Genomic DNA, 25,523 nt, shown 5'->3' on the forward strand with positions numbered 1-25,523 from the left:
TTCCTACAGCAACCCAGAAGGGACAAAAACCAAACAAACACTGGTTTTATGAAGAGCCTTTAACATTGTTTACAAAACCAGCCGCCTTCATATTCACCTCTAGATGAGGAAAGCCTCTTAAAACAAATAATACATTCTTTATTAAAAGTAGCACTGAAAATTAAAATTCACATTAAATTTGAGAAATGTGAGAAAACCATTTTTAGAAATATTTTTATCAATATTGGACATTTCACATGTCTGTAGCACAGCGAGACCTTTGACCTTTTTCTAATTTTCCTTTACCACTCCACTGTTAATTTGATCATTTGTTTTGGATCTTTATCCTACTAAAAGACCCAATTACCTTTACATTTTCCTGGCCTTTCAAAGAAAAACACCCAAACAATAAGTATACGATTATCTTTTTATTTTTTTGTTCATTTTTATCCTTTCTTTCATGCCAAAACCACCCAGAGTGTTTGCTGCTGAAAGAAATCTTAGCTTTATCTGACCAAAGCACACAGTTCTAGTTAAGTCCCGGTGGAGATAAGCTAACTGTACATTTATGTTTGTGATGGTAGGACAGATAAGGCTTTTTTCAGCTGTTAAAATGTCAGAACAAATATGCCACTTTGCCATTTTTTTGAATCATAGTCTAGCCTTGAAGAAACGGGCTAGCGTGTTACGTCATATTTTTACCCCAGAGAAACAGAAACTCATGAAGCACCAAGTAGTTCCTGGAAACTCTCAACTTTAATAGTTTAATTTAATTTAAAATTTGATACCAATATTTGCATTGCTTGTGATTATATACTGTTGAAACCAGATGTTTGCAAACACTGATTAAAAATGAATGTAAATGTTTGAATTTGAGGAAGTTAAAAAAAAAGAGTTCTCAGCAAGTTTTCTGGCTTTAAACAAATAGAAATAATTTGGGTAATTTTAGATGTGACTCAACTTCAGACAATGAGGAAAACAAATGATTGCATGTTTATGGTGTGTAAATACAATTATTGTTTGCACCACCATAAGTGACATTCTGAAGTTTTATTTTATTTTTTTAAATAAAAGCATTTAAGATCATTTCTGTGTAAATAATGAACAGAAATTCATCCCAAACTGAAACGGTGTACAGTGTTGGCTTTTTATTCTTCTGGAGGTCAACAAAGGTCAACTTGCATACACATAAAAAGTTGAGGACCATCAGACGGCTTGTTTGGAGTGTTTGAATGACATCATGTCGCTTTACAGAAAATGCAAACCACTTAAATACAGTTAAAATATTATACAGCAAAGGTCAATAAATTATCCACAGGGTGAGTTAAATAGATCGATTTACAACCTTCAGTGCAACATGACATTATGTTAAAGCATTTTCACTTTTTAGTCATTAAACTTCTACATTTTTCCAACATTATTTCCTTTCAGCAGCAATTTTCCATAATAAATACAGCAGATAACATTTCAGGATTACTTAATTCTCAAAGGAGCTAAAAAGTGAAAATATTTTACCAAAATGAGATATCACCTTTATCAACGCTTCAATCAACTTCAAGAGCAGTTAAAACTGATTTTTACAACAATAAAAGCTACAGTGATTGAACAATGACTGCAATGTGGAGAATAAAAAAACAAACAAAAGGCACAGAAATAAAAAAAGCAGGATGTTGCAGCAAATGGTCAGTAAATTGCTAAAACGTTTCCTAATTAAAAACCCAAATATCTGATTATTTGTATCATAGGTTGAGAATGGTACGACTTGATTTCCAGATGATTTCAACGAACCAGGTGACCTTCAGAATAAAGCGACTCTCTTGGATTACAGAAATGCCCCAACAATAAAATCCTCCATCATAGAATCATGCACTTTAATCGTTCCACCTGCAGCACGTCTGCATTAACAGATTTAAAGTTTTCAGGGGAATCTATGCTCAACAAGCAGAAACTTCACCAGTAGCACGAGACGCTATCGTAGTTAGAAAACAACGGACTCAAGCAGCAGCTTCACTGTGATTACAGTACGTTTACACTGGAGCACAGAACTATTTAATCTGAAATGCATAATGTGGATGTTTGTTGATTAGCTGACAGAGAATAAAGAGCAGAAAGACTGAAGTGCTAATGGAAGCCAATAAAATAGAGAAACAAGGAAATATTACGTTACTTTATCTAAATTCAGCCTGTCAAACTGCATGCCAATAAAATCCAAAAATAGATAAAAAGTTCAGTTATTTCAGAAAACCATTTCAAAATGTTTAACGGATTCATCTCAAGACTTTGACTTTAATTTTAAGAATTATGGCTCATAACTAATGAAAATCCAAATAGTTTCTCAGAAAATTATAATATTACACAAGACGAATAAAAGAGCCAATCAGTTGTTGAGACAACAAAATGTCTCTGCAAAATTAGTCATCTAAGAGTTCAGCGCATTAGCTAAAAGTTGGACGGAAGAAAAAAATGTCAAAGAGGTGACACTCTACCAAACAAACCAAAACCGAGTTTAAAGCTTCAGTAAGTATAAAAATTTATTTCTTTACATATTTGTTGAAGCTTTCACTATATCCTGACAGATTATGAAGCAGATAATCTGTGAAAAAAATGGATGAAATTAAAAAATCAAATTCCTCTGGCTCCCTCTTGTGGTATTACTGCAATTTGGAGAAATACAAAACTCAGAAAAAAAAATCCAACCAGAGACAGGAGGAGGGTCTTAGGAGTGTCAATCAGGCTTGTGTACACGCCACTCAAAACTGCTGGTGTGATAATTACAGAGAAACAAACAAACATTACAGAAAAGCTGCTAATTTCTCACACAGTGATCACCTTCAGACATTGATGCAGAAACTTCACTGGCTTATGCAATTTTCTGAGAAACTGTTAGGATTTCATCAGCTTGAAGCAACCATCTTAAAAACTAAAGTTTTACTTTTTGAATCAATTAAGTGAAATATATAAACCTCTTGATTTTTCTAATTTGCTAGGATGCTTCATCTCGAGTGCGATTCTTACAGAAGATAATACCCGAAGCAGCTCGACGTTTAGGACGCTAAGTGTCTTTTTTCTTAACGAAGCTGCAGCCAGCTGCGTTTCCATCAAACATAAAAATATGCAAATCAAAAGCCAATTTGGGAAAAACTCGATAAAGTTTTTGCGAGTTCACAAAACTGCAATGGAAAGACTGACTCACACGATCGACAACCGGATGTTACTACTGGCAGAAACAACAAAGACGACGACAGGAAATAGGAGGAACATGATGTTTGTTTTTGGTTTTCTTGGCTCCACCAGATCTCTCACAGAGTCGCACAGCTCATAAAAAGCTTCATCATTTGAAAATGTTAACTCCATAACTCTTCGGTAAAATTGCAAGTTTTGCTGCACACGTAGCCACTCTCTAGCAGAGGTTTGTCGCTCTAGCGCAGGGATGCCCAAAGTCGGTCCTCGAGGGCCGGCATCCTGCACGTTTTAGTTCTCTCCCTGGTAGTAGTAACCTTTTCAGCAAGTCAATGTTCCTCTTAGGCCTCTAATGAGCCATCATATGATCCAGGTGTGTTAAACCAGGGAGAGAACTAAAACATGCAGGATACCGGGTCTCCAGGACCGACTTTGGACACCCCTGCTCTAGCGGCTACAGTGAGCGCTAGTGGCAGGATTTTGAATGACTTATTGCGTGAACAAACTTATTCATGTGTGTGACGGAAACACCACAATCACAGAATTCTATTTACTCCAGGCGGTGATGTTAATTCAATAAATTAAAAGTATTTTCTCTTCCACAGGGTCTTTGCGACCAAGGCATTCACCAAATGGTCCATCTTATGTGACTTCCACGGTAAAGTCTGGCCGGGTCCCTGAAGGGAGGAGAAGGATCAGATATTTACTTTTTCCAAGTATGGGGAGAAGGAACTCTGCATAAACTCTCGGGTCCACCCATTGGAATGTCATCCACAGCTGGCAACCTTTGGCCAAATGATAAAAAATTCTTCCAAGAACTTTAATGTCAAATGTGTGTTGGCAGAGTTCCCCGGCCTCGCCGACCCGCCTCGCCAGGCGAGACATCAGGACGGGAGAGGAGATCTACATGTACCGTGGGGTGAGGAAGCAACCGTTTGAGGGGGAGACCAGGGGATGATATCGGCTGGATGAGAGCTCGGCTCACCTCCCTCTCTTTAAAAAAGTTTACAAAGTAAAAATTCAACATTTGCACACATTTGTAATGGAAACACAGCTAGTGTTGAACCAAAAGTCAGGCAGGAAATAGGCACCAGTCTGCATAGTTTGTAAAGTAAGACCTCCACTGAAGACTTCCCAAACTGTCGATCTGAATATTTATGGTTCTGACCTGAGGCGGTGACGTTATGGCTGATCTATTTCCACATAAAACAACTTTTTTTTTTCCTGACCTCTAGTTAAAGGGTGTAGCTGACAGGCAAGGAAAGTCAGAAGGTAAAAAAAAGACAGGTAGGAATTAAACGACAACAGCAAGCTCCACTTCGATCATTCTAGACGAGCTCAGGGTTTCCCACAGTGCTTTATAAGCCTGGCGGGCCACCAGGCTTTACATGTGTCCCTACCAGGCTAAGCATTGCTTATTTATTTAATTTTTTTAATGTTTGCATTTTTAAGACTTTATAGTTGGTGTTCAGGTATTAATCTTCCAATCTCTCAATAGCACATAATTATCAAGTGATATTTTCAAATTTCCTGTCAACTTTAACACATTTTTCACTCAAAAACACGACGTGCCGCTGGATGAATGACTGCCGTAGCACCAAACCAACGGGCTTAGCAAGTTTTCTGGAGGAAACCCTGGAGCTAAAGGCTTTCCGATGCTAAAGAACCCCAAACAGGCCGGACAAGGTTGCCAGGTTGAAGGCAAGAGGGTGTGAGGACGTCAACGCCTCCAGAGAACAGATCACAGCCTTGAATCTGAGACAGAGGATAGCAAATACTGTACAAGAAAGGTTCTGTTTATGGAATAAATACTGTCGATGGTTCACCACAATATAACGCGATGAAAAAGACAAAACAGACACAGTCAATCAGAGGAGAGAGAAAAATGAGCGGCAGGTTAGGCTCTTCATCCTCCTCCGGGATGCATGCAGGTTTCTCCACACCAAGAGGCTGGGATGGAAGATTTTCTGTCTTTTTTTTATCTTTTCAGATTTTTTTTTTCACTCCATGGTGGAGAGGGATTAATGCTGCGTCATATCTGGGATGGACAGGATGTCTCAGGTCAAGCAGGGAGGATGGAGGAATTAGCCGAGTGGAGGGGAAGTCACAAGATGAAGACTGGTCCTTATGGAGCAGAGGGGTTTTGGAGTGATGGTGGGAGTGTTTCAGCGCTACGGAAACAGGGGGAGACAGAGACAAAACAAAAACATTAAGTTCAACTTAATCAGAAAGAAAAGAACTGATAATATGAGAATGAATGATAATGACAAGCAGATATCTTACAGTTACTCGCAAAATCATTCTTACAACTTCCACGTTTGGTTACAACCACAAACTTTAATGTATTTTTATTAAGACTTTATGTGAAAAACAACTAAAACTGAAGCATAAAGATAGAAATTGATCACTTTCATTCCAGCTCTACATATAGAAACCTAAAAAAAATGGTCTTGCATTTGTATTCATGCTTGAACAATAAAGCCTCCAGTCACTAGGGGGCAGCAGCGCTCAGACAACATGTTCAGTCCAGTAGAAGAAGGAGCCTCCACCGGCACACCGGTGTACAGAGCTGATTGAGACGAGATACAGAAGTCTGTGGAAGTAAAAAGAAAAATGTCGCAGCCAATTTGGCACAAAAAGTTGTTAAAAAGTTCTATACCTTTTGAAATGGAATAAGTTGATGAAGCTAACAAATAACCAATATTTACAGTTTTTTTTAAAATGAATGTTACTCTTTAAAAATCCACATCCCATTTGCAACGTATTTCGAGAATCAAAGTCTGAACTGTCTTAAACAGTGTGAACTGAGTTTATAAATGGAAATTGTCGCTTTGAAAGACTAGCAACAAATTTAAGTTGCTACAGCTAATTTTTATACGAATCTGCATTGATTGTAAACAGGATGTTGGTGCCAGTAGAAAGAAATACTCTTAATTCTCAACAGGATTTAAATTTGGGGAAAGCCATGAATTTCTTCTTGCAACTCCATCCATAAAGATCTGCAGTTCACTGCGAGTCACGTAGAAATGTTACAGAAGAATAGAAGGAAATTGCAATACATGAAGCAAAACTAATATTGCAAATCACCCTGAAAAATAAAAAAGCCTCTCTGTAAAATATGTCGAAGTATTGGTCATTTTGTGGGGTGAAAACTGTAGTTCCTTGATATATTTTGCAAATAACAGACAAAAATTTCAGCCTTTTGATGCATAAAGCCTAAATTTGTAGAAATGAGTTAAGAATAGAGTCCCAATAAAACACAGAGGTTTGTGGTTGTAATTTGACAAAATGTGGAAAAGTTCAAGTGGTATGAAAACTTTTACGAGTCACTACAAGCCATGCAACAATCAGCAATAAACCAATTAAACCTACAAATCTCTTGGCAAAACACACAAAGGTTAAAAAAACCAGAATGCATACAAAGCAGCTTATTCAACATCTTTATAATATTTATTTATAATACTTTCTAATCATAAGCTGCTAGTTTTTCTTGCGAGAGCCTTTAGAATGAGAGCTCCGGGCCCTGGAAGATGCAGCCTGACTTTTATTACCACAGTTCCTGTTGACAGCACTGTGTGATTCCTCTGTGCTTCTATTTACGGCGGTGGAGGATCTGCCTCTAGACTCTCTGCAGACTCCGCTCATCCTGGGCTTACCAGGCGGGTTGTGAGCAGACAGAGCCGCCACTGTTTGGGCCGCTGAGTATCTGGAGTTTGGCTGTGAATGAACCGACTCTGACGGCAACGAGTAGCTGCTAGCAGCTGCTCCTTGCACGGATTTAGACCTGCTCTGCTTCTTCCTCACAGAGGCGTCCAGGCGTGTTTTTGGGTCAGGGTTTTGCCGGCTTTCGCCCCATGCTTTAGCTGTGTTAGGATACACACGTGAAGCTTTAGAAGAGGTTAGATCATCGGCGTGTGAAGAGGAAGCAGACTTGTGCCTGCTGGAAGAGGAAGAAGCAATGTGAGTTTTGATGAAAGTGTCCTGGCGCACAGGGACCGAAGCTCTCCGGCCGGACGCAGCCCTTCGTCTATCACTCGTACTGACTGTTAAGTCACTGCTCAAAGAACTGGTGGAGTCTTTACGAGGCAGAGAACGTCTATGACTCACCTCCGTATTAAAAACATCACTGATACTACGACTTCTAATGAAGGTGGCATCTCTTGGGAGACCCCGGCCACCGTGGGACCGGCTGCTTGTGTGAAAGCTGTTGTCGGAAGAAAGAGAAGAGGAGGTTCTTACAGGGCTTGTGTGGAGACTTCGGGTTAGAGCTCGCAAGTGGTGGGTGGCCGAGGCGGGGACGCTGCTGCCGAGGACGGGGCTGGCCCGCGGACTGCTCCTCAGCTGGGGCCTGCCGGGGCTGCTGCGGGGGCTGCGGGAGGCCCGGCCCGACTTGGCGGCCAGCTCTTTGGCCCGGGAGCGCCGGGGGCTGCTGTTCAGGCTGCGGGGGGCCTGAGGAGCCTCCAGGTCCTCCAGGCGCTGAGTGAGGGCCAGTTTCTGCTGGATGGCCATGCGCAGGAGGGAGTTAAGAGTCTTCTTCTCGTCCTCTGCAGCGGCAAGCTGCCTCTGCATCTCGTCCAGCTGGGTGACGTACTGATCGCACCTGGAAGACGTGGACAGGGTCAACATGCAGCATGCGCAAACAGGCAGGCAGGAGCTCATCAAAAGGCACATATAAACAGTCAGGTTAGAGACAGAGTGAGTCTGTTAGAGCAAACGCCAACTAACACCGCAAATAAGACGACTTTTAGAATCTGAAACGTTGCTAATTATGTTGGAGAACTGAAACAACTTTTGCTGCGCTCAGACTAAATCTGATTAGAGCGTCGAGGAGCATTTCCAACAGAAAATACTGCAGATGGAAAATCTGAACTTTTGCAGACGAACGTAGAGCGACAGCCAATCTGAGACTTCGCTCTGCAGAAGAATGCAATTGTGTGAAAAAAAAATTTCTAACTGGATTGTTTGACACAGACAAAACAAAAGAAAAAAAAGAAAAAGAGGTTTTGATCACTTCAGGAATTTCTGAACATTCATGATTTTCTTTATATATATAACGAGAATTTAAATTAATAAAGCCACAATTATAAAACCTATGATGCTGCATGTGTTCATCACCATCTTTAACAGCATTTTGTTGAGTTTTAGAGCCAGAGACAAAACAAAACGAAGTATGAAGGTGAGTGGAGCGAGTCGTCCACGTGCAGTTCCAGCATCCCTCCACATGGTGGCACTACTAACTTAAACTTGAACCATAACCTTTTCCAAAGCTGTAATCTGTTGGATCAGACTTCAGCTGGCCTTGATTACTGTCTGTTCTTGAATCCTTCTTAAGGACAATCAAGTAGCAGCTCATAAATGTCTGCAAACGGACCAGACAGGCTGATACTCGTCCAGGAACCTCTGAGCCGTTTAACACCTGCTACATCAGTAAAAATAAATAAATCTGAGAATTAGGCATTTTTCTAGTTTATTGCATTGGTATAATCACTGCTTTCAAATCGAGCAGAGCAGTTCAGTGAGGGAGAGTTTGGTGATCTTGGTTCTGTTGAGTTTTACTCGTTTCGTGCAAACGTTCGGACCTCTTCCTCCCCAACACGACCCGCCTGAACCGGACAAATCGGTTTCCCCGCACAAGGCTGAGCATGTGGCTTATAATCTTCACGTGAAGCCGTGGATCGTGCACGGGTGTAATAAGAACGGTAAGCTCATTACCCACTAACGAGGGCTTTTACAAAGCATTTAGTCCTAGAAAAGACTTGTACAAATATTTTTTTCAGGTTTCAGATAACAGAAATAAAAACCTTACCGGCTGGCAAACATGACTCTGAGAGACGAGAAGGTGGCAGCGTCCTCCTTCAGGGCTTTGAGCTCATTCCTCAGTTTCATCATGGTCTCTGACACCATGCTCTTCTCCGTCTCGTACTTGGTTTTCAGATTAGACAAGGCCAACTCCGCCGTCTGCAACGACAAAAACAAAAACCACCTCAATATCAAACATTTAAACAAGGTTTGTGCACCTTTCTCAGTAAAATTCAAGTTTTCAAACTTTTCCAGCACCAACTTTAAAGTTATAAACAAATGAGCTAAACCGTCTCAATTCAACATATATATTATTTATTAATGTTAATATTTTGTGATGGTACTCTACAGCATAATTATAACTAAATTTTATGTTTTGAAGTATCTCACACATACCCCAAATACCAGACTGACCCGAGAACAAAACAAAAAAATCCCCCAATTTTAATAACTTTGTTTAACCTATAAAATATAACCAATGTCAATTATAGGGATCAATAAGTCACTGAGCTATTAAGAATAATAGATATTCATTATGTTGATACAATCGAAACAAATCACCTTATGGTAAATTACCTTCTTGCTCAAATTAAATGCTTAAACTCAAAGTTACAACAAAATTTCCAAAAATGCTCCCAACTTTTCTGGCATTTAGCAAATAGAAATAATTTTGGTCATTCTAACCAACTTAAAACAAGAAAAGTTTAGTCTGATTTAACTTCACACGGTCACAAAATAAAAATGTCTTTATTGGCTGTATAAAAATATCTGGTTTTAACTTTAATGTTTTCAAAGTTTAGGTTTTTGATCAAACCGATTACATTTATTACCGTGCAGTTTGGTCACCAAACACTTTCAAGGACTTTTAACAATAAACAAGCACTTTGCTAATGTTGAAAATACCGAATTGAAAAGCAGCTGTACGAACCTTAAAGTAAGAAGCTTTTAATGGTTTCATTCAAACATTTTAAAAAAAGTGATTTAAAAAAAAAAAGAATGCAACAACAATATTTGCTTTTCTGAGACTTTACCAACAAAGCAGTGGTGCATTTCTATAACAGTGTGTTCTGGGCATCAACACAGAAAAAGCTTTTTATTTGAGTTATTTGGTAGAAGCTCTGCGAAAAAAACAGCTACCAACTGAAGCAAACAAATATAAAAAATAACGAAAAATATAAACGACCAAACCAACTTAAGCGACTGACTGCTGCAGTTCAGACTAAAAATAAATGAACGCCGTTTGATTGACATCAGGAAAAGCAGCGGGTCGCTTCTTCAAACAGAACATTTAGGCGTTCTGTTGGTACCAGGATAACAGGACATGAGGACTGTACAGCCCTTGATGATGCTAAGCTAAGCAGGAATCTGCATCACTCCAGTGATAGTAAAGCCAAACCAAATCTAATGCAGTATTATAAATATTTTATTACAGACGAACCGGAGTCCTGAGCCCAGTCTGTCCCAGTAACAGCATCATCAGTTTAACAGTGTGACGTGCAAATACACATGGAATACATCAAAAACGTCACCTGGAGACTGTTTGGAGGAATGAGAGAAACGACAGAAGTAGGTCAGATGAGATAAACGAGTGGAGGAGAAAGCAGGCTTACGATCTGGAAAGTCTAAAAATCATTCAGGAAAAGGGAAACTCACTGGCCCCTTTATTAGGTACACCTGAAGATCACGATATAAACATTAGCCAATCAGATGGCAGCAACTCAGTGCATCCAACATGGTGAAGTGGGGAGATATGGCTTATTATGCTTCCCGGAAGCATAATATTATGATTATGATACGTCTTTCTCAAACGTATCTGCGTAACAACTGTGACGTTAGCTCAAAGTGTGATGCTACAGTTAGCTTACCAAAGGATTGCGTTTAAAAATAATAATGGATAAATGACTGAAGACCGAGTCACTAAAAAGAAAGCCTGAAGATTATGGAGGAAAGTTTCTCAGGATGAGTTGCAGAACTTTTGTTTTTGAACACTTTTATGATGCACAGCATCGAGGCGGTGAGCAGCGCTGCACCCCACGCTGACTAACTGCATCTTAACACCTAAAAATAACAATATTTATGCTCGGTTATCTGCTGGCTGAAAGAAAATGTTTGTTTTTGTCAACACAACTCAAGTCTATTCTTTCTTTTCTTATGCTTCTAAATTACAAATAGTCCTAAAATGCCATTAGTGCACACAACACTTGAAATAAAGAACGTTTTAGAATCCACTTTCAGAATCTGTACATAACTCAAAATGACTTGTTCATGGTTTTATTGCACCACCCTTCACATTCGGAGTAGTCTCCACGAGTTAAGAGACTAACATTTTCATTTCAGGTGTTATATATTAAGATGTTGCATTATTGAGGAGGTAATTTAAAGTTGGGTGGTCCGTGAGTGTTTGTTAAATGGGATAAGTGGTCCTCAGCCTGAAAACAGTTTGAGAAACACTGGTCTATGGGTTACACATAACATGTTCATCACATTTCTGCACAAACGTTTAACCTACATCGACAGATAATGCTGCTGGAATAATCAACCTAAAAGACGAGGAAAAGTGCTGCAGCTTCGTTTACCTGCTTGTTTGCCTTCAGGACAGTCCGCAGGGTTGCAATCTGCTCCCTCTTCGTGCTGAGAAGGGATTTGAGTTTCAGGACTTCCTCCAAAAGGCTTTCGGTGTCCCGCTCCGACTCCTCGCTGCTGCTGAGCCCAGAGTACGGCATCGCTCCCCTCTGACGGCAGAGATCCACAGCCACCTGAGTGGACACGCAGGGACAGAGAAAAGTGATTTAATGGATGTTTTTCTGCTTTGCTAAATTTCTTACACGTCTGCAACAGTTTAAAACAACAAACCACTTTATTATTTACAATATATTCAGCAACAACTTTCAAATTCCTAGCATAGAGTTGGGCGATATGGACTTTAAGTTTCATCATGATACTTTGTAGTGTTATAGTGATAAAGATAAATGTGGCAGCAAAAACTATTCATTACTTATTTAGGTAACTGTATGTCTGCGACTGTCCTTAACCAAATGCTACTCTTTAGAAAGAAAACCATCTGTAATGCACTTCTTTAGGCCACCAGTCACATAAAAAAATTAATTTATATCACTTAACTGCCCACAGTAAATTATTCTAATCATATTTTCAATTTTATTGATATTCTCATTGAACAAACTGTGGAGAAAATGGTAAAACTAACAATCCTGACAATATGGACAGTTTAAACATTAATTTGAACTTATCTCGACAAAGCTAACATGACACGATAAATGCCCACCCTCAGTTGTAGAATTAATTTTTCGCTTCAGAGAAAGAACAAATGTAAGCTTTCCAGTGTTTCAAATAATGTTTGCTCAAAGGATTGTGTTTTCCTCAGGCCACAACCCTTAACTTTGACCCCTGATAATCCGATCCATTCAGACCAACACACACAGGCACGTGTCGCCACAGCTCTGAACCGCTGCTGGATTTGAGAGGCACTCAAGAACATTTGCTGTCTGAACACAACGTCAGGTTCAAGGAAAACTGTACAGGGGAAAAGCTTTCACTCTGAATATCAGCCTGGCTTTTAGTAGCAGCCTGAAAATAAGATTTGGAAATTATTTATTCCTGTTTGTAAGAGGTGAGCTGGTGCTGCCACAAGGTTCAGTCCTGGGACTCCTCGTATTTACCATCTACATGCTACATTACAATGTCACCAGGTGACTACGAACTCATACAAGCACCAAAAAGATGATTAGGACAAATCAATGTGTGGATGTGACATAACTATCACCAGATGACCAGAAAAACTGAAGTTATTATCTGTGGACCTAAAGAAGAACGATCTAGAGTTAATGCAAAGCTTCAGCTATTACAGTAATTAACTAGAGATCATATCCGAACCTTCAGAGCCACATAAAGACGGTTACAAAGTCAGCCTTCTATCACCTGAAGAACATTTCCAGGATTAAAGGTCTAATGTCTCAGAAAGATCTAGAGAAACTCATCTATGCGTTTATCTTTAGTCGCATTGATTCTGCAGCAGTGACCTCACAGGTCTGCTTGAAAAATCAGTCCTCAAGCTGCAGCTGATCCAGAACGCCACTGCTGGCATTCTGACTAAAATCAGGCATAGAGCGCATCATACCAGCTTTAAAGTCCTTCCGCTGGCTCCCTGTAGCTCAGAGAATAGACTTTTAAATGCTATTATTAGTTTATAAATCACTGAATGGCTCAGCACCAAAATACAGTAAAGATCTGCTGTTGTCATAGCAACCTTCCAGACCTCTCAGGTCTTCTGGTTCTGCTCTGAATCCCCAGAGCCAAACATGGAGAAGCAGCATTCAGCTTCTTTGCGCCACAAATCAAGAAATCTGCAAAACAGCTGAAACACTGAGTTCCTCTAAATCAACCAGTTTAGAGCTGGCTTTGAATCATAGTAACTGGATCAATACATTTTATGTACATCTACTTAATGATTTTAATATGCATATTACTTGTTTCATAATTGATGGCTGATGTTTTTATGATGTAAAGAACTTTGAACTGCCTTGTTGCTGAAATGTGTCTCAGACACCGCCCTCTTACCCTGAGGTGCTTGATCTGGCAACGGATGACAGCAACCAGGTTGGACACATTGGACGGGTCCCTGAAATCCAGAGTGGGGGATCCGGGACAGGTCAGCGAGTCTGCGCTGGATCCCGCGCTGTCCACCTCGCCCATGAACTGCAGCGCCGCAGCTTTGGAGATGAACATGTCGTTTGCCCGAGGCTTCTTCTGAGCGTTGTGTTGGGCGAAGACGTGGTGTGACCTTCGCACTCCTCCTCCGCCACCACCCCTAGCGTTGTCCCGGTAGTAGTCCAGAGTGACCCGTTTGGGTGTAATGTTGTTGCACACACAGATGTGGTGGTAGAGGTTGGACAGCTCCTCGGAGAAAGCCAACAGCTCCTCCTGAGCGACGCTCAGATGCCCTTCAGAGTCGGTCGCCACTTTCCGCGTGGCTCCGATCTCCTTCTCCAGCTCGCCGATGCGCTCCTGATCCTGCTTGCTGGACTTGATGCACTGCCGGATCTTGTCGGCCAGCTCCTGGGCCTCGCCCCGCCATCGCTCCTTCTCCTGCTTGTATCTCTGCTCGAGGGTGTTGTACCGCGCACCTGCCTGAGAGAGTTCGTCTCTCAGCTTCAGGAGCTCTTCGCTGGCCGCGCGCATTCGTGCTTCCAGCACCTCTTTGCTCTTAGTGTCCACCTCGTAGTCGAAGCCTTCACTGCCATCCTCTCCAGTTTCCACCTTCTGCCTCTCCTCTGCCTCCGGGTTTGGATGCGGACGACTTTGCGCTGCTTCCAGCTGCTGAGTGAGCGCGCCAACCTTGTCCTCCTGCTGACTTAGAGCCTGTTTGGACATCATCAGCTGCATCTGCAGTTCCTCCACTTTGCTACCCAGGCTGGATTTCTCCCTTTCTGCCTGAAAATACACACACACACACACAAAAATAAAAAAAATAAAATAAAAAAAATATGTAAATTAGGAAAGCAAGTAATCGATTAATGAGTCATTTTAAAGTTGATTTATCTCATTGATCAAGTAATCAATAGAGAGGCGACTGTTTTTCCATATCAAAGGACTATTTTCATATTTTCATATATTTTCATTAAAATTTTCATATTGTACTGAATTAAAAAAATAAATTTTACCATTATTTTGTGTCACCTCTATTAAATACTGACTGAATAAACAGAAGATTGTGACTCTTACAATTCTAAACTTAGACTTATTTTTAAAATGAAACAAAGCAGAAACCTCTCAGGTTGCTGAATAGAAAATTAAATTAAAAGATGAAAAGAATAAAATAATTGAAGCACTTAATCCCCCATTAACAGAGCTATTCATATATTAGTACCGTCTCTGGTGCCTTTGAAGGGATGTTAAAACTTCGCTCCATAAAATGCATTAACTAATCCACGCTTACTGGCGCCATGTTTTCTTCCGTCACGTTACAAATTCCCTCTCCCTCCGCTTTTCTGTCAACATATCCTCGGCTTCGTAGCACATCAATAATTGTTTAATGAGAAGCTAACGCGTTCTGGTGAATGAGTGCTGTTAAACTTAAAAGAACCGCATAAAGTGCATTTTATATCCCACACCGGACTCAGATTGGACCGTTTCTATTTCCCGCTATGCTATGGATCCGCCATCTTTGTTTCTGTATCTACGGCTCAGCTTCAGGATAACCAGCGGCGCCCTCTGCTGGATGGCGGCTAAACTACAACACTGAAAGAAGATCTAAGCTAACGTTATCAGTAAAAAAAAAACAACAAAAAAACAACAAAACTCTAACCATTCCTAGTTTTCATTCAGATAATTCGAACTGACTGAATTTATTTTAAGAGAACGAAAGGACGATTTCTCAGACTTCCCCTCCCTCTTCCTCTTGATGCATTTTTAATGTAACCACATGCAGATCCAGAGACCAAACATCTGCTAGACAGGAGCTTTTAAACCCAACCCCCCAACTTAAGTGCATCATACATAATGTATTTCCTCCAAACAAAGAGAAGGGACAACTCGATATGTTCTTAATTATTCGAGACACATTCTCTTAGAAGGAAGCTGCGTTGACAATAACTAGGAGTGGACTAAAATTTCCCAGTGAAGCAGTTGTTGCGCAACAATGCTTATCCTGCAGCAACATGGAGCGGATGTGGTTTCCAACAGGAAGTGCCAGCTAACAGCTTAGTCACACAGAACAAATGGTGCTGAAATTTCCTCACTTGGAACAATAATGGATGTTAGTATTAAACTGAACCTGAGCAGACAAAGAGGAGTTTCATCTAAAATCTACAGATATATGAGATTAGTGATTTGGTTTGCTAGAAACAACAAGAGCAGGCTAATATTTAGACACAATTACTCATTTAAGATGAATGAACAGGTGTGATTTTATGTAAAAGTAACATGCTCAGTCCTAGAGTATGATAGTGTGAAAAATATTGGATCCCCTTACAGATTTCCTTTTTTTTTGTCATGCAAATATTTTAGATGAAACGCATTTTAATTTCAGGCAAAGATAATCTGAGCAAAAAGTATGTTTTAAAAAGATAAAAAGAAAAACCAACAACAGAAACATTACTCAACCAAATCCTAATTTAGCATTTTTCTTTAAATGCGCTGTATTTTGTACTTTCAGGCATAGTGCCATTTTATCGCTCAATCAAGTATCTATTATTTTAAGCTAGTGTAAAAATTCTGCATAAACCAGACATGACTTAAAAGTAATTTAATGCAATTTAATGTGCTAAAATTGGGCCCCTGTCTCTTTAAGAAGCTCCTGCTCTTTCCAACACTCCACCTTCGGCACGTCACCACAACAATGCTCCTCCATGATGCCGTTTACAACTGTTCTTTGGAGCTCAGTGACAATAAGAAATATGAATTGTTTCTTTTTTTAGGTAACTCTATGGCTTTAACTGTGTGTCACAGCAATTATAGCCCCACAAACACAAATTCTGCTCTTGAAAAACATTTGAATGTCCCAAATACGCTTATTTAGGACACCAGGGACATAAAGAGGTAAATTATTATAATAGGAAATTTATCATGAAGCAAGATAAACGATTCAGGAAACGCCCACCCCTAGTTCCACCAGGTGTTTACTAACTAATGCTGCTGCTAGTCTGCAGGAGCTGAGTGGGGAAGGCACAGTGGGGGGTTTTCTGTGGGCTGGAAGCTCCAAGAAGGAACTCAGTGGAAATAACTTTGTGAGAGCAACCGTTCAGGCACCCAGGGTTTCCCCCAGTGTATTATAAGCCTGGCGGGCCACCAGGATTTACTTGTACCCCCACCAGGCTAAGCATTGCTTATTTATTTAAGTCTTTTTAAAATGTTTGTTTGGTTTTTTTAAGACGTTATAGTTGGTGTTTATCTTCCAGTCTTTTAATAAAACATAATTATCAAGTGATATTTTCAAATTTTCTGTCAACTTTAAACACTTTTTAACTCAAAAACACGACGAGTCGCTGGATGAATGACTGGCTACCGGGCTTAAAGATTTAAGAATTCCTCAAACATGAATGAACTTTTTTGATGAGGAAATGACAATATAGCATGACATAAAGCTCAAAAAAGTGGATTCTACACAATACTCCACCTCTGAAACTCAGTAGGAAAGTTATTTTTCAATATCATTAAGGTAATATTTGTATGAGTAGTAAAGCTGGTTCTGTTGCATACCTGTAGCAGCTGCTGTTTTAGTTTCTGACTGTCTGAAAAGTGCAGCTCACTCAGCAGGTCAGACACCAGGCCTGAGGCTGGAGCGCGCAGGAAAACGTCGCTGTTGCGCGGCGTGGAGTACCGTAGGCCGTTGCTTTTGGAGCTGGGCGCAGACGCAGACCCGTTGGTGTGACTGCTGTCCTGGTTCTCTTCCTGAGTGTCGCCCTCCCCGCTGCGGCCCTCCTCCTGGCTGTCGTCCAGCTGGTCCAAATGCAGCTCCAGGTTCCCCACGGAGTCGAACGGGTTGAGGGTCAGGGCGGAGAGCTCCCGCCGCAGACTGTTCTTCTGCTCCCGCTCCTCCTTCAGGGCTTCCAGGGCCTCATCCAGCTGCCGCTCCGCGATCTCCCTGAGCCTCGCGGCTTCTTCCAGCTGCGCTCGCAGCTCATCTTGCTCTTCGTTCTTCTGGGATAGCTCAAGCTTTATTGATTCAAACTCCACCTAAAAGCAGAGAATGAATGCATTTTCTTTAAATAGAGATACAATTTCACCCAACCATAAATTATCATATTTCTTCTTACTATTACCTTAAAAAACATTACAAATTTCACTCTTTTCAGGATCCGACAGACAGACACAAAGGTAAACAGACTTATGTACGGACGGTAAACAACATGTAAACAAGATTTAAGGATGCAGAAATGGAAAAATGGACAAACTAATACGTGTTTGGCAAGCAAGCGGAAAAACAGACAAATAAATGAATTAATTTATGTCTAACTGGGCGGACGAACAGACAAATGGACAGGTAGAACTTCAGACAATTAGATTTAGGAATACAATCTGGAAATTTAAGCATTTTCTCAAACTCCGTGTCTGTTTTCCAGATCTTTTAAATGCCAGGGAAATACTCCCCGCCGCTGGAATTTACAGCTTTTGGCAGACTGCTTAGAGAGCTCCTTCCTTGTTGGCAAAATGTGTGGCTAAGATGAAACTTATGAGAAGACATATCTTATTGTAGCAACACTTAGACGTGTGCAGTGGCTGGTTCATCCAGTTTATTTACAACAGAACTAAGGGAGCAAGGACAGATAAACCGAACTCTACCAGGTGGAAATCCTGTAAGGTTGTGTAAACACATCATCAGGCTATTTAAAGCAAACCCACATCTTTACCTGTATAAATAAACGCCAAACACATTTTACATGTTATCTGCAATCTTGCTGAGCTGTTGTAGGACAGAGCTGTAGCTGGCTCTGACCTAGCAGCTAACTGTTCAGCAGCAAACGATTGTTTCAGTAATCGATTATTCAGACAATCGGATTAAAAATTTGTCATATTCCACAGGCTTCTCATTTAACCACTTAAGCCTTTTTGATACAATATTAAAAATACATTAAAATATACAAATAAAATAAATTGCTTTTTAAGTAAGAAAGTAAGCATTTCAATGCCAAAAATACAATAACATGGCATTCCTTTAGTGTATGCTTGATAACTTGTAGATTAATTGACTTATTTTTGGAGCAACCAACTAATAATTGGATAACAAAAGGTGCTTAAAAGGAGATTTTCTTGTTTACAGAACTTTAATCAGGTAAATATGTTCTAGATGGAACATTACATAGAACATTATATAGAACATATTTACAAAACGTTGTGTTTTTTTTTTTACTTAAATGCAAAATGTATGTATATATTTTTTCTGTGTGTTGTTCTTTCAGCAAATGGCCTGTTTTGAGTTGGTGTACTGCAGTTAACAATTAATTAATAAATAAATTAGCTGACAATTATTTAAATGATTGAATAATTGTGATTAATCAGTTTAGCCCCAACGAAATGCACACTCTGAGCAGATGGCATCAGTCCAGCAGCTTCTGCCCCACGGTTACCAACGGCAACAGGGGAAAAAAAGGGGGAGGAGCCGGCAGTTACTGGTCGCTACGGCAACCACCAACTGCCAAGAGCAACATAACAGAACTTAAAACACCAATAAATGTGAAACAACTTCTTGACTAAACAAAATGAATTCAAAGGACAAACAAACAAATTTTGACAAATTTCACATGTATTGTATTGTTAGAATAAAATCCTGTTACATACACACAATTAACACAAACTCAACAGGCAATGGGGGGGGGGGAATGGCCAAATGACAACTGACCTGGTTTTCCTTTAGCACAGACACTTGTTTCTGTAAGGAGATATTTTCCTCCTCCAGCTCGCCGTTGTCCTGCAGCTGACGCAGCTCGCGTACTTTATATTCCTTCATTTCATCCCTCAAGTGGTTCTTCTCCGCTTCCAGACATTCGCATTCCTACAGAACACAGCAAAACTTTCAATTCAGACTGGAAAGTTGACAAATTGATTAATTAACTGAATACAAGAGGCCCCAACAGGACTGATTGGTGGATACACAGCGTACCTTCTTCAGCTGGTTGGAGAGCCCCCCCAGCCTGTCGAGCTCGGCGTGGGCGTTGCCCAGAGCAAGACGCGTCTGTTTGAGCTCAGCCTGAACTTCCTCCATCCGGGTTGCCATGGCAGCCTCTTTGGAGGCCGTCTCCTGCAGCAGGCTCTCTTCCCGACACTCTCCATCAGCAGCTGCACGCTTCTGGCTGCTCACAGAATCTGCAAAAGCCTTTACACAAACAACAGAAGTGAAAAATGGAGGGAAAACGTGAAGTATCTCACAAGCATCTGTGTGGAAAAAGTCACTGAGTTGATGGATGAATCAACGACAACTCAAAGTTATCCTAGATTCATAAAAAGGATAGGAATAAATGCAGACTTTAATAGTCATGTTCCTAACTATATTGTTCCAGAAACACAGTAAAAGCCTAATGCTTGGCTTATAGCTGCATAATGCAGCTTTCTATAATCAGGAAGCAGAACACTGATGGCTACTGATGAAATAAACGCTGAAAAATGTTTCACTGAAAAGCGCTTTGTTGTTACATAATAATGCTAATTGGAGGCACTAGCTCACACTGCTCTCCTTAAATCTTGAATATCCAAGAAATTGTGTTGAAGCCGATTATGAAAGAATTAAAATTCTGTAAGCCTGTGACCCTTCAGAAAGAGCTTCTCCTAACATGGAGCCTGAAAAATACCTTTGTGCTTCTCTGCAACATTTTTTACCAAGTAGGGCTTCAACTAATGATTATTCAAATTATCGATTAATCGACTATCCTGACGATTAATCACATAAAAATAAATTGTAAAACTTCTCCTACAATTGTTAATTCAGTAATCTGATTAGTTTTTGGATCAACCAATTAATAAAAGGATAGCGAAAGGAGGTTAACAGGAGATTTTTCTTTATGCAGAATTTGAACCAGGTGAAGAAAAATCTGACATTTGAGAACTTTTAGGTATAAGATATCTGCAGACAAAGGTTTGTTTTTGTTTATCTTGAATGCAAAATGTATGCATGTCAGGGTTTCCACCAGTGCATTATAAGCCTGGCGGGCCACCAGGCTTTACTTGTGCCCCCACCAGGCTAAGCATTGCTTATTTATTTAGGTGTTTTTAAAATGTTTGCATTTTTAAAGACTTTACAGTTGATGTTCAGGTATTAATCTTCTAATAACACATAATTATCAAGTGATATTTTCAAATTTCTTGTTAACTTTAAACATTTTTAACTCAAAAATACAACAGGCTGCCCTTGCGCCCAACCACCAGGCTTAGCAAGTTTTCCTGAATTTTTTATTTATTTATTTTTTGCAGTTTTGGCCCATTTACTACTCTGGGTATAATATTCATTTAGCAAATGGCCTGTTTTAGGCTCTGTATAAAATCCAGTTAATTAAATGATTACTATATCAGTTGACGATTATATAAAAGAAAATCAATTCATCACGATTAATCGTTTCAGCCCTGACAGTCTTGAAAGCCTTTCAGCAAAAGCTTGACTCTTAAATTTCTTCACTTTAATAAAATTAATTTATAACAATATAAACAACAACATGATGAGGTTTCCTCTTCATATAGCTTACAGTATGTTGATCTCCCTCACATCCTAGTGCTTCAGATTATTTCTGAACTCAAGGGTCTAAAATATACACATTACTAAAATGCATTAGGAATGGCTGTTCAAATAGTTGGGATTGGCCCTTTTAAATCAATGGTACTGAAGTCCAGATGAAACTTAACTCCCACACCCAGTTGTCTGGGATTCTGTTGGCCGCACCCCCAGTGTGTTATGTACGACGGGTAGTGGACATTTTCTAACAACCACTGCCTATTTTCTTTTGCACATAAAGTAAAATTGGATTTTCAGCTAGGTTAATTTAATGAAACTTAGTTTTTGCCCAAAGAAAATAAGTATTTGTTTCCCTTTACTATTCATATTGATGGGAATATGCCAACTTGTCAACAAATCACATCAAAACCAGAGTAAAATCCAGAGGAAGCCATTTTCAGTAGGAGCAAAACACTAATGGTCTGTTCTGTTCGCTCTACGAAGCAAAATTTTCTGAGTTTCCAGTCGGAAAAACAACCAACAGGAATGCCACTAGAGTTCAGGATTCCTCCTGGGGAAGTCAGAGCTCACAGGGAGACACAGAGTTTACTGTTTGCATCTGATTAAACCCAGAAAGCTGTACAATGTGTTTCTGAACAAAAGGTGGACATCCTGATAATCCGATCCTCGTGATGCCTCAAACATTACATGATAAAGTTTAATTTCCTTTTAGGCCACAAACGAAGCCAAGCTTTTATTTTAGTGGAATAATTATTAAAATGTAATTAATACAAATTTAAATATATGCCTCATACAGCTGCAAATATAAAGAGGAAAAAGATGAATTTTTAAACGGCTGAGAAACGCTGCGAACCGCTCCTCAGCTGTGAAAATTCAAATTATCAGTAGGTGCAGTGAGATAGCACCGTTATGTTATTTGCATTTCTGCCAACATTGTAGAATTAAGCTATCCAGTTGGCTTAAGTTATAGTTATATCACACAACAATATTTATAAATGGAGGATTACAGACTTTTGAGTCTGGGATTAAAAGGTCATGGAAGCACATCGCTGTAAATCTATCACACATGCTGGATCAAATGATTATGTCATCATTGCAAAAAATTCACCCTGGACGTTTTAGTTAAGAGTTTGTTGAAGACTGTATCATTTAAAACACTGACGGCGAACACATTCGTCTTACCTCTCTGAGCTGCTGCAGCTCCAGCTTTAGGGATTCGTGTTCCTCTTCCAGCTGCGTGTGTTTCATCTTGAGGGCGGCGCTCTCTTCCAACACCACCAGCCCGTACCGAGCGGCCTGCAGCTTTTCCTCCGTCGCCTCTTGGAGCTCCAGCGTGAGCCGCATCACCTCGGCCTTCAAGTCTCTGCCGCCCATGTCTGCTTCCACGTCCTCCTCGACCTCGCCACCCGCCGGGTCGGCATCCGTCTCCAACATCTTTACCCGGCCTCGCGCTTATCTGCCGACGATCCGCTGCCACTCCCTCACTCCTCCACCCTCATAACCACCGACCTGCAAACGAGAGGCACAGCATTGACACTTTGGATGATTCTGCTGCTAACAACGCTAGACGGGCTTTCGCAAATTGTCTGTAAACAGCCCGCCAAGCCATCCGCAAATGTAGGTTAGAGCTCTGCCATGCAAAGAAGAAATCATATGCGAACGCTGCAGTCCTCGTTGAGACAAAGTTGATTTAAAAAGGACTGAGTTTGAGTAGAAACGTGTTGTCTGGTCAGGTAAATCAAAATAAATTACAATAAAAAATGCCTGCATATCTGGTGGTACACATCATAAAAGGTAACATTAGTTGCGCCATGGTTTTACAGTTCATTAGTTGGGTTTCAAGGAGTTTTCTCCACTATAAACTCATAGTAAGCCTGCAGGAATAAATCAACCACATGATAAATTAAAACACACTTGATAATTTCCATTTGCATGACTGATTGTTTCTCTCACTTTCTATCAAAGACGAAAGGCTCCAGTCTGGTGCACTGGTCTCAACGTTTTCCCGTTTTGGGGTAAAATTGTGTTTCAGTATCCATTTCATTTGTTGTTTTATTTATTTATTTCAGATGTATACAATTTCCTCCAGTTCTAGTGTTAAATGTTTGCTAGAAATTCAAAGTTTGTTGATCTTTGAGAGGGTGTACTTGCATTATTACGACATTACCATTATGTTATTTGAAAATTGTCTCAAAACAACAATATTATCATTTAACATAATTTCTGGGATAATTTAACATCCAGCAAAATGTATTATTGTGACAGACAGTTATTAAAAACAAATTTTAAACTTCAAAATTAGTACCAAATAAGCTACATTTTATTACCTGCAAGTCACAAGTTATGTAATTTGTAATTTGCAAATAATTTCATTAGGTTTTTATGTATAGCTTACTCAACTTTACTAGAATAGCAAACATTAACATTGTTAATAGTTGAGTTAAAAATTGTTTTAACTTGAACCTCTGCTTGGTGAGGCTAAAGTCTGAAATTACCAAACTGTACGCATTTCATGTGCATCTCATGTTTCAGTGCTGACTCTGCTTATGCTCTCGTGTAAAACTGAAGGGTTTGCGTTTAGAGACAGCACATTAGACTCGTTCAAATTATTTAAAGCTCGGCATGAATGACTCCTGTGATCATCAGCGACAGACAGAAACTGGATCCCATTATTGCAGTGAGATGGCTGAGCTCAATCCTCTCGCATCTGCCAGACTTTGGCTTCCAAATTATAGAATTACAGATGCCAGCTACATAACAAAATACTATTTTTTTTAAAGAAACAACAACGTGGATTTATGTTCCTTTGACGTGGGGAGTCGTCGACACCCTTTAACCGAAGATGGATACATCAGCTGCCCCGGTTGTTGTCCAGCGCCCAGATGATGTAGTTAGTTAGTCATCCTGAAAGCATCTGACGCTACCAGCTCACGAAGCAGTCTCTCTTAGCATCAAATACAAGAATTCAATCGTATATTACGTATTTTCTTAGACTAACCTGTTATATAAATGATAAGAGATCGCCTGACAGGGACGCAGAACCGAACACGACACCGGTACAGAGAAACAGAACACTGACCAGACTGTTAGCATCGGTAGCTTAGCTTAATGTGATGTACACAGCAAATGAAGCCATAATGTAGACTTACTAGAAGAGTTAGGAGATCAAGCATCTAAATCTGATACGTTTTCAAAGCAGATGACTAACCAAAGTAAACAGAGATCTCTCTCTCGCTCTCTCTCTCTAGAATCCTATCAGACAAGCTAATTAGCCCGGACAGTCAGCCATCAGCAGCCAAACTACGTACTCACCTCGCTGTTTTATTTCAACGATGGAGCTCGCTTGCCGCCACAAATCTGCCACCTTGCTCCTTCCAGAGGAGCGCTCAGCAACAGCGGTCTCCTGATCACGTTAGTTAGCGGCGGTACCAGGTTTGGTTTAGCGAACAGCCGCTCCCCTTCCTCCCAACCCACCTGCTTCCCTCGTTTCGCGGAGGGGTCGAGTGTCAAACGCGCGCTGAAAACGTGAAGGCACAGGGGCGCCCTCTTATGTACCACCATGGTACTGCAGATTAAACCACAGCGCTATGGGGTGTTTGTATCTGTGATCGGTTCCGAAATTGAGTAAACGCACTTGACCTTTTAATGTTTAATGTACACAAAGTGCACGTTTATTTGTATAGTTACTTTTAGGAGTGGTTTGATTTTTCTGTTGACTTCGTTAACTAATTAACTTAACTCATATTTCTTATTTTAGTCTTTAAAATATTTTTCACAATGTTTCATATTTATCTCTTTTTAAAAATATTAAATATTTTAGACAATTCAGTTCTTGTGTAGTCTTTTTATGAAATTACTTAGTGTGATCAGGTGTGTCATCGTTCAAAGCTCTAATATGTTATTCTACAATGACATATACAATATATAAACACTTAAAACATTGAAATTGTAATGTTTTCTCATCTTTTTTGATTTAACCATCAAATTATTTGAGTTAATCTTAGAGTTAGACTGTTTAGGCTTAGACTACAATATTCTAAAAGGCTTGTCAGTTTCTTTTAAGCACACACTGCTTTTTTGTAACTAATCTATGTCAAGAAGCATTGAAATAATACTTTTTTGTGTCTTAAAAAAATAATCGTTTTCCAAATACCAATCTCAACTTTAAAGATCCCTTGAGTGCTATGAAATTATTCAGCCGAGCTCTGATCATTATGAGTAACTTAGATTTTGATCCAGAGCAGATTGAAGTTTGCATGTTCTTTAAATAAATTAAATAGCCGTTTACTGACTCTACAGCTAAAGCTAAGAATCTAACGTCAACCTCGGCGTCGTGCTTATTACCGTCTCTATCCAAAAATATATATAATGTATAAAACATAAATATTAA

The 25,523-nt window shown here is 39.9% G+C and overlaps 1 protein-coding gene and 2 long non-coding RNA genes across 3 annotated transcripts; 1 reads left to right on the forward strand and 2 right to left on the reverse strand.

Annotated features, from left to right (window-relative positions):
- Positions 1-645: 645 nt before the first annotated feature.
- On the forward strand, positions 646-11,142 carry LOC107836424 (uncharacterized). Its single transcript, XR_001662317.1, has 3 exons — positions 646-3,354; positions 10,523-10,528; positions 11,131-11,142. It is a non-coding gene; the product is annotated as an uncharacterized LOC107836424 (long non-coding RNA).
- LOC107836425 (uncharacterized) lies at positions 1,113-4,591 on the reverse strand. The gene is made up of 2 exons (XR_001662318.1): positions 3,600-4,591; positions 1,113-3,398 (listed from the first exon to the last, which is right to left on the reverse strand). It is a non-coding gene; the product is annotated as an uncharacterized LOC107836425 (long non-coding RNA).
- LOC103139040 (protein bicaudal D homolog 2) lies at positions 4,935-24,668 on the reverse strand. The gene is made up of 10 exons (XM_007553496.2): positions 24,446-24,668; positions 22,316-22,642; positions 19,574-19,786; positions 19,313-19,465; positions 17,173-17,649; positions 13,534-14,406; positions 11,535-11,714; positions 8,966-9,117; positions 7,399-7,759; positions 4,935-5,330 (listed from the first exon to the last, which is right to left on the reverse strand). The coding sequence occupies exons 2-10, from the start codon at positions 22,565-22,567 to the stop codon at positions 5,325-5,327; spliced, it is 2,667 nt and encodes an 888-aa protein (XP_007553558.1). The 5' UTR covers positions 22,568-22,642; positions 24,446-24,668; the 3' UTR covers positions 4,935-5,324.
- Between the last annotated feature and the right edge of the window lie 855 nt (positions 24,669-25,523).

Source organism: Poecilia formosa, unplaced genomic scaffold, assembly GCF_000485575.1.
Source record: "Poecilia formosa unplaced genomic scaffold, Poecilia_formosa-5.1.2 Scaffold57, whole genome shotgun sequence".
Lineage (NCBI taxonomy): Eukaryota > Metazoa > Chordata > Actinopteri > Cyprinodontiformes > Poeciliidae > Poecilia > Poecilia formosa.

Bases quoted from the DNA above. Each gene is read 5' to 3' on its own strand.
- LOC103139040 (XM_007553496.2), bottom strand. From the start codon at position 22,567: ATGTTGGAGACGGATGCCGACCCGGCGGGTGGCGAGGTCGAGGAGGAC. The intron at 19,787-22,315 runs GTAAGACGAATG...GTTTGTGTAAAG, and splicing joins AGCTGCAGCAGCTCAGAGAG to GCTTTTGCAGATTCTGTGAG. The intron at 17,650-19,312 runs GTCAGTTGTCAT...CTCTGCTTTTAG, and splicing joins CTGTGCTAAAGGAAAACCAG to GTGGAGTTTGAATCAATAAA.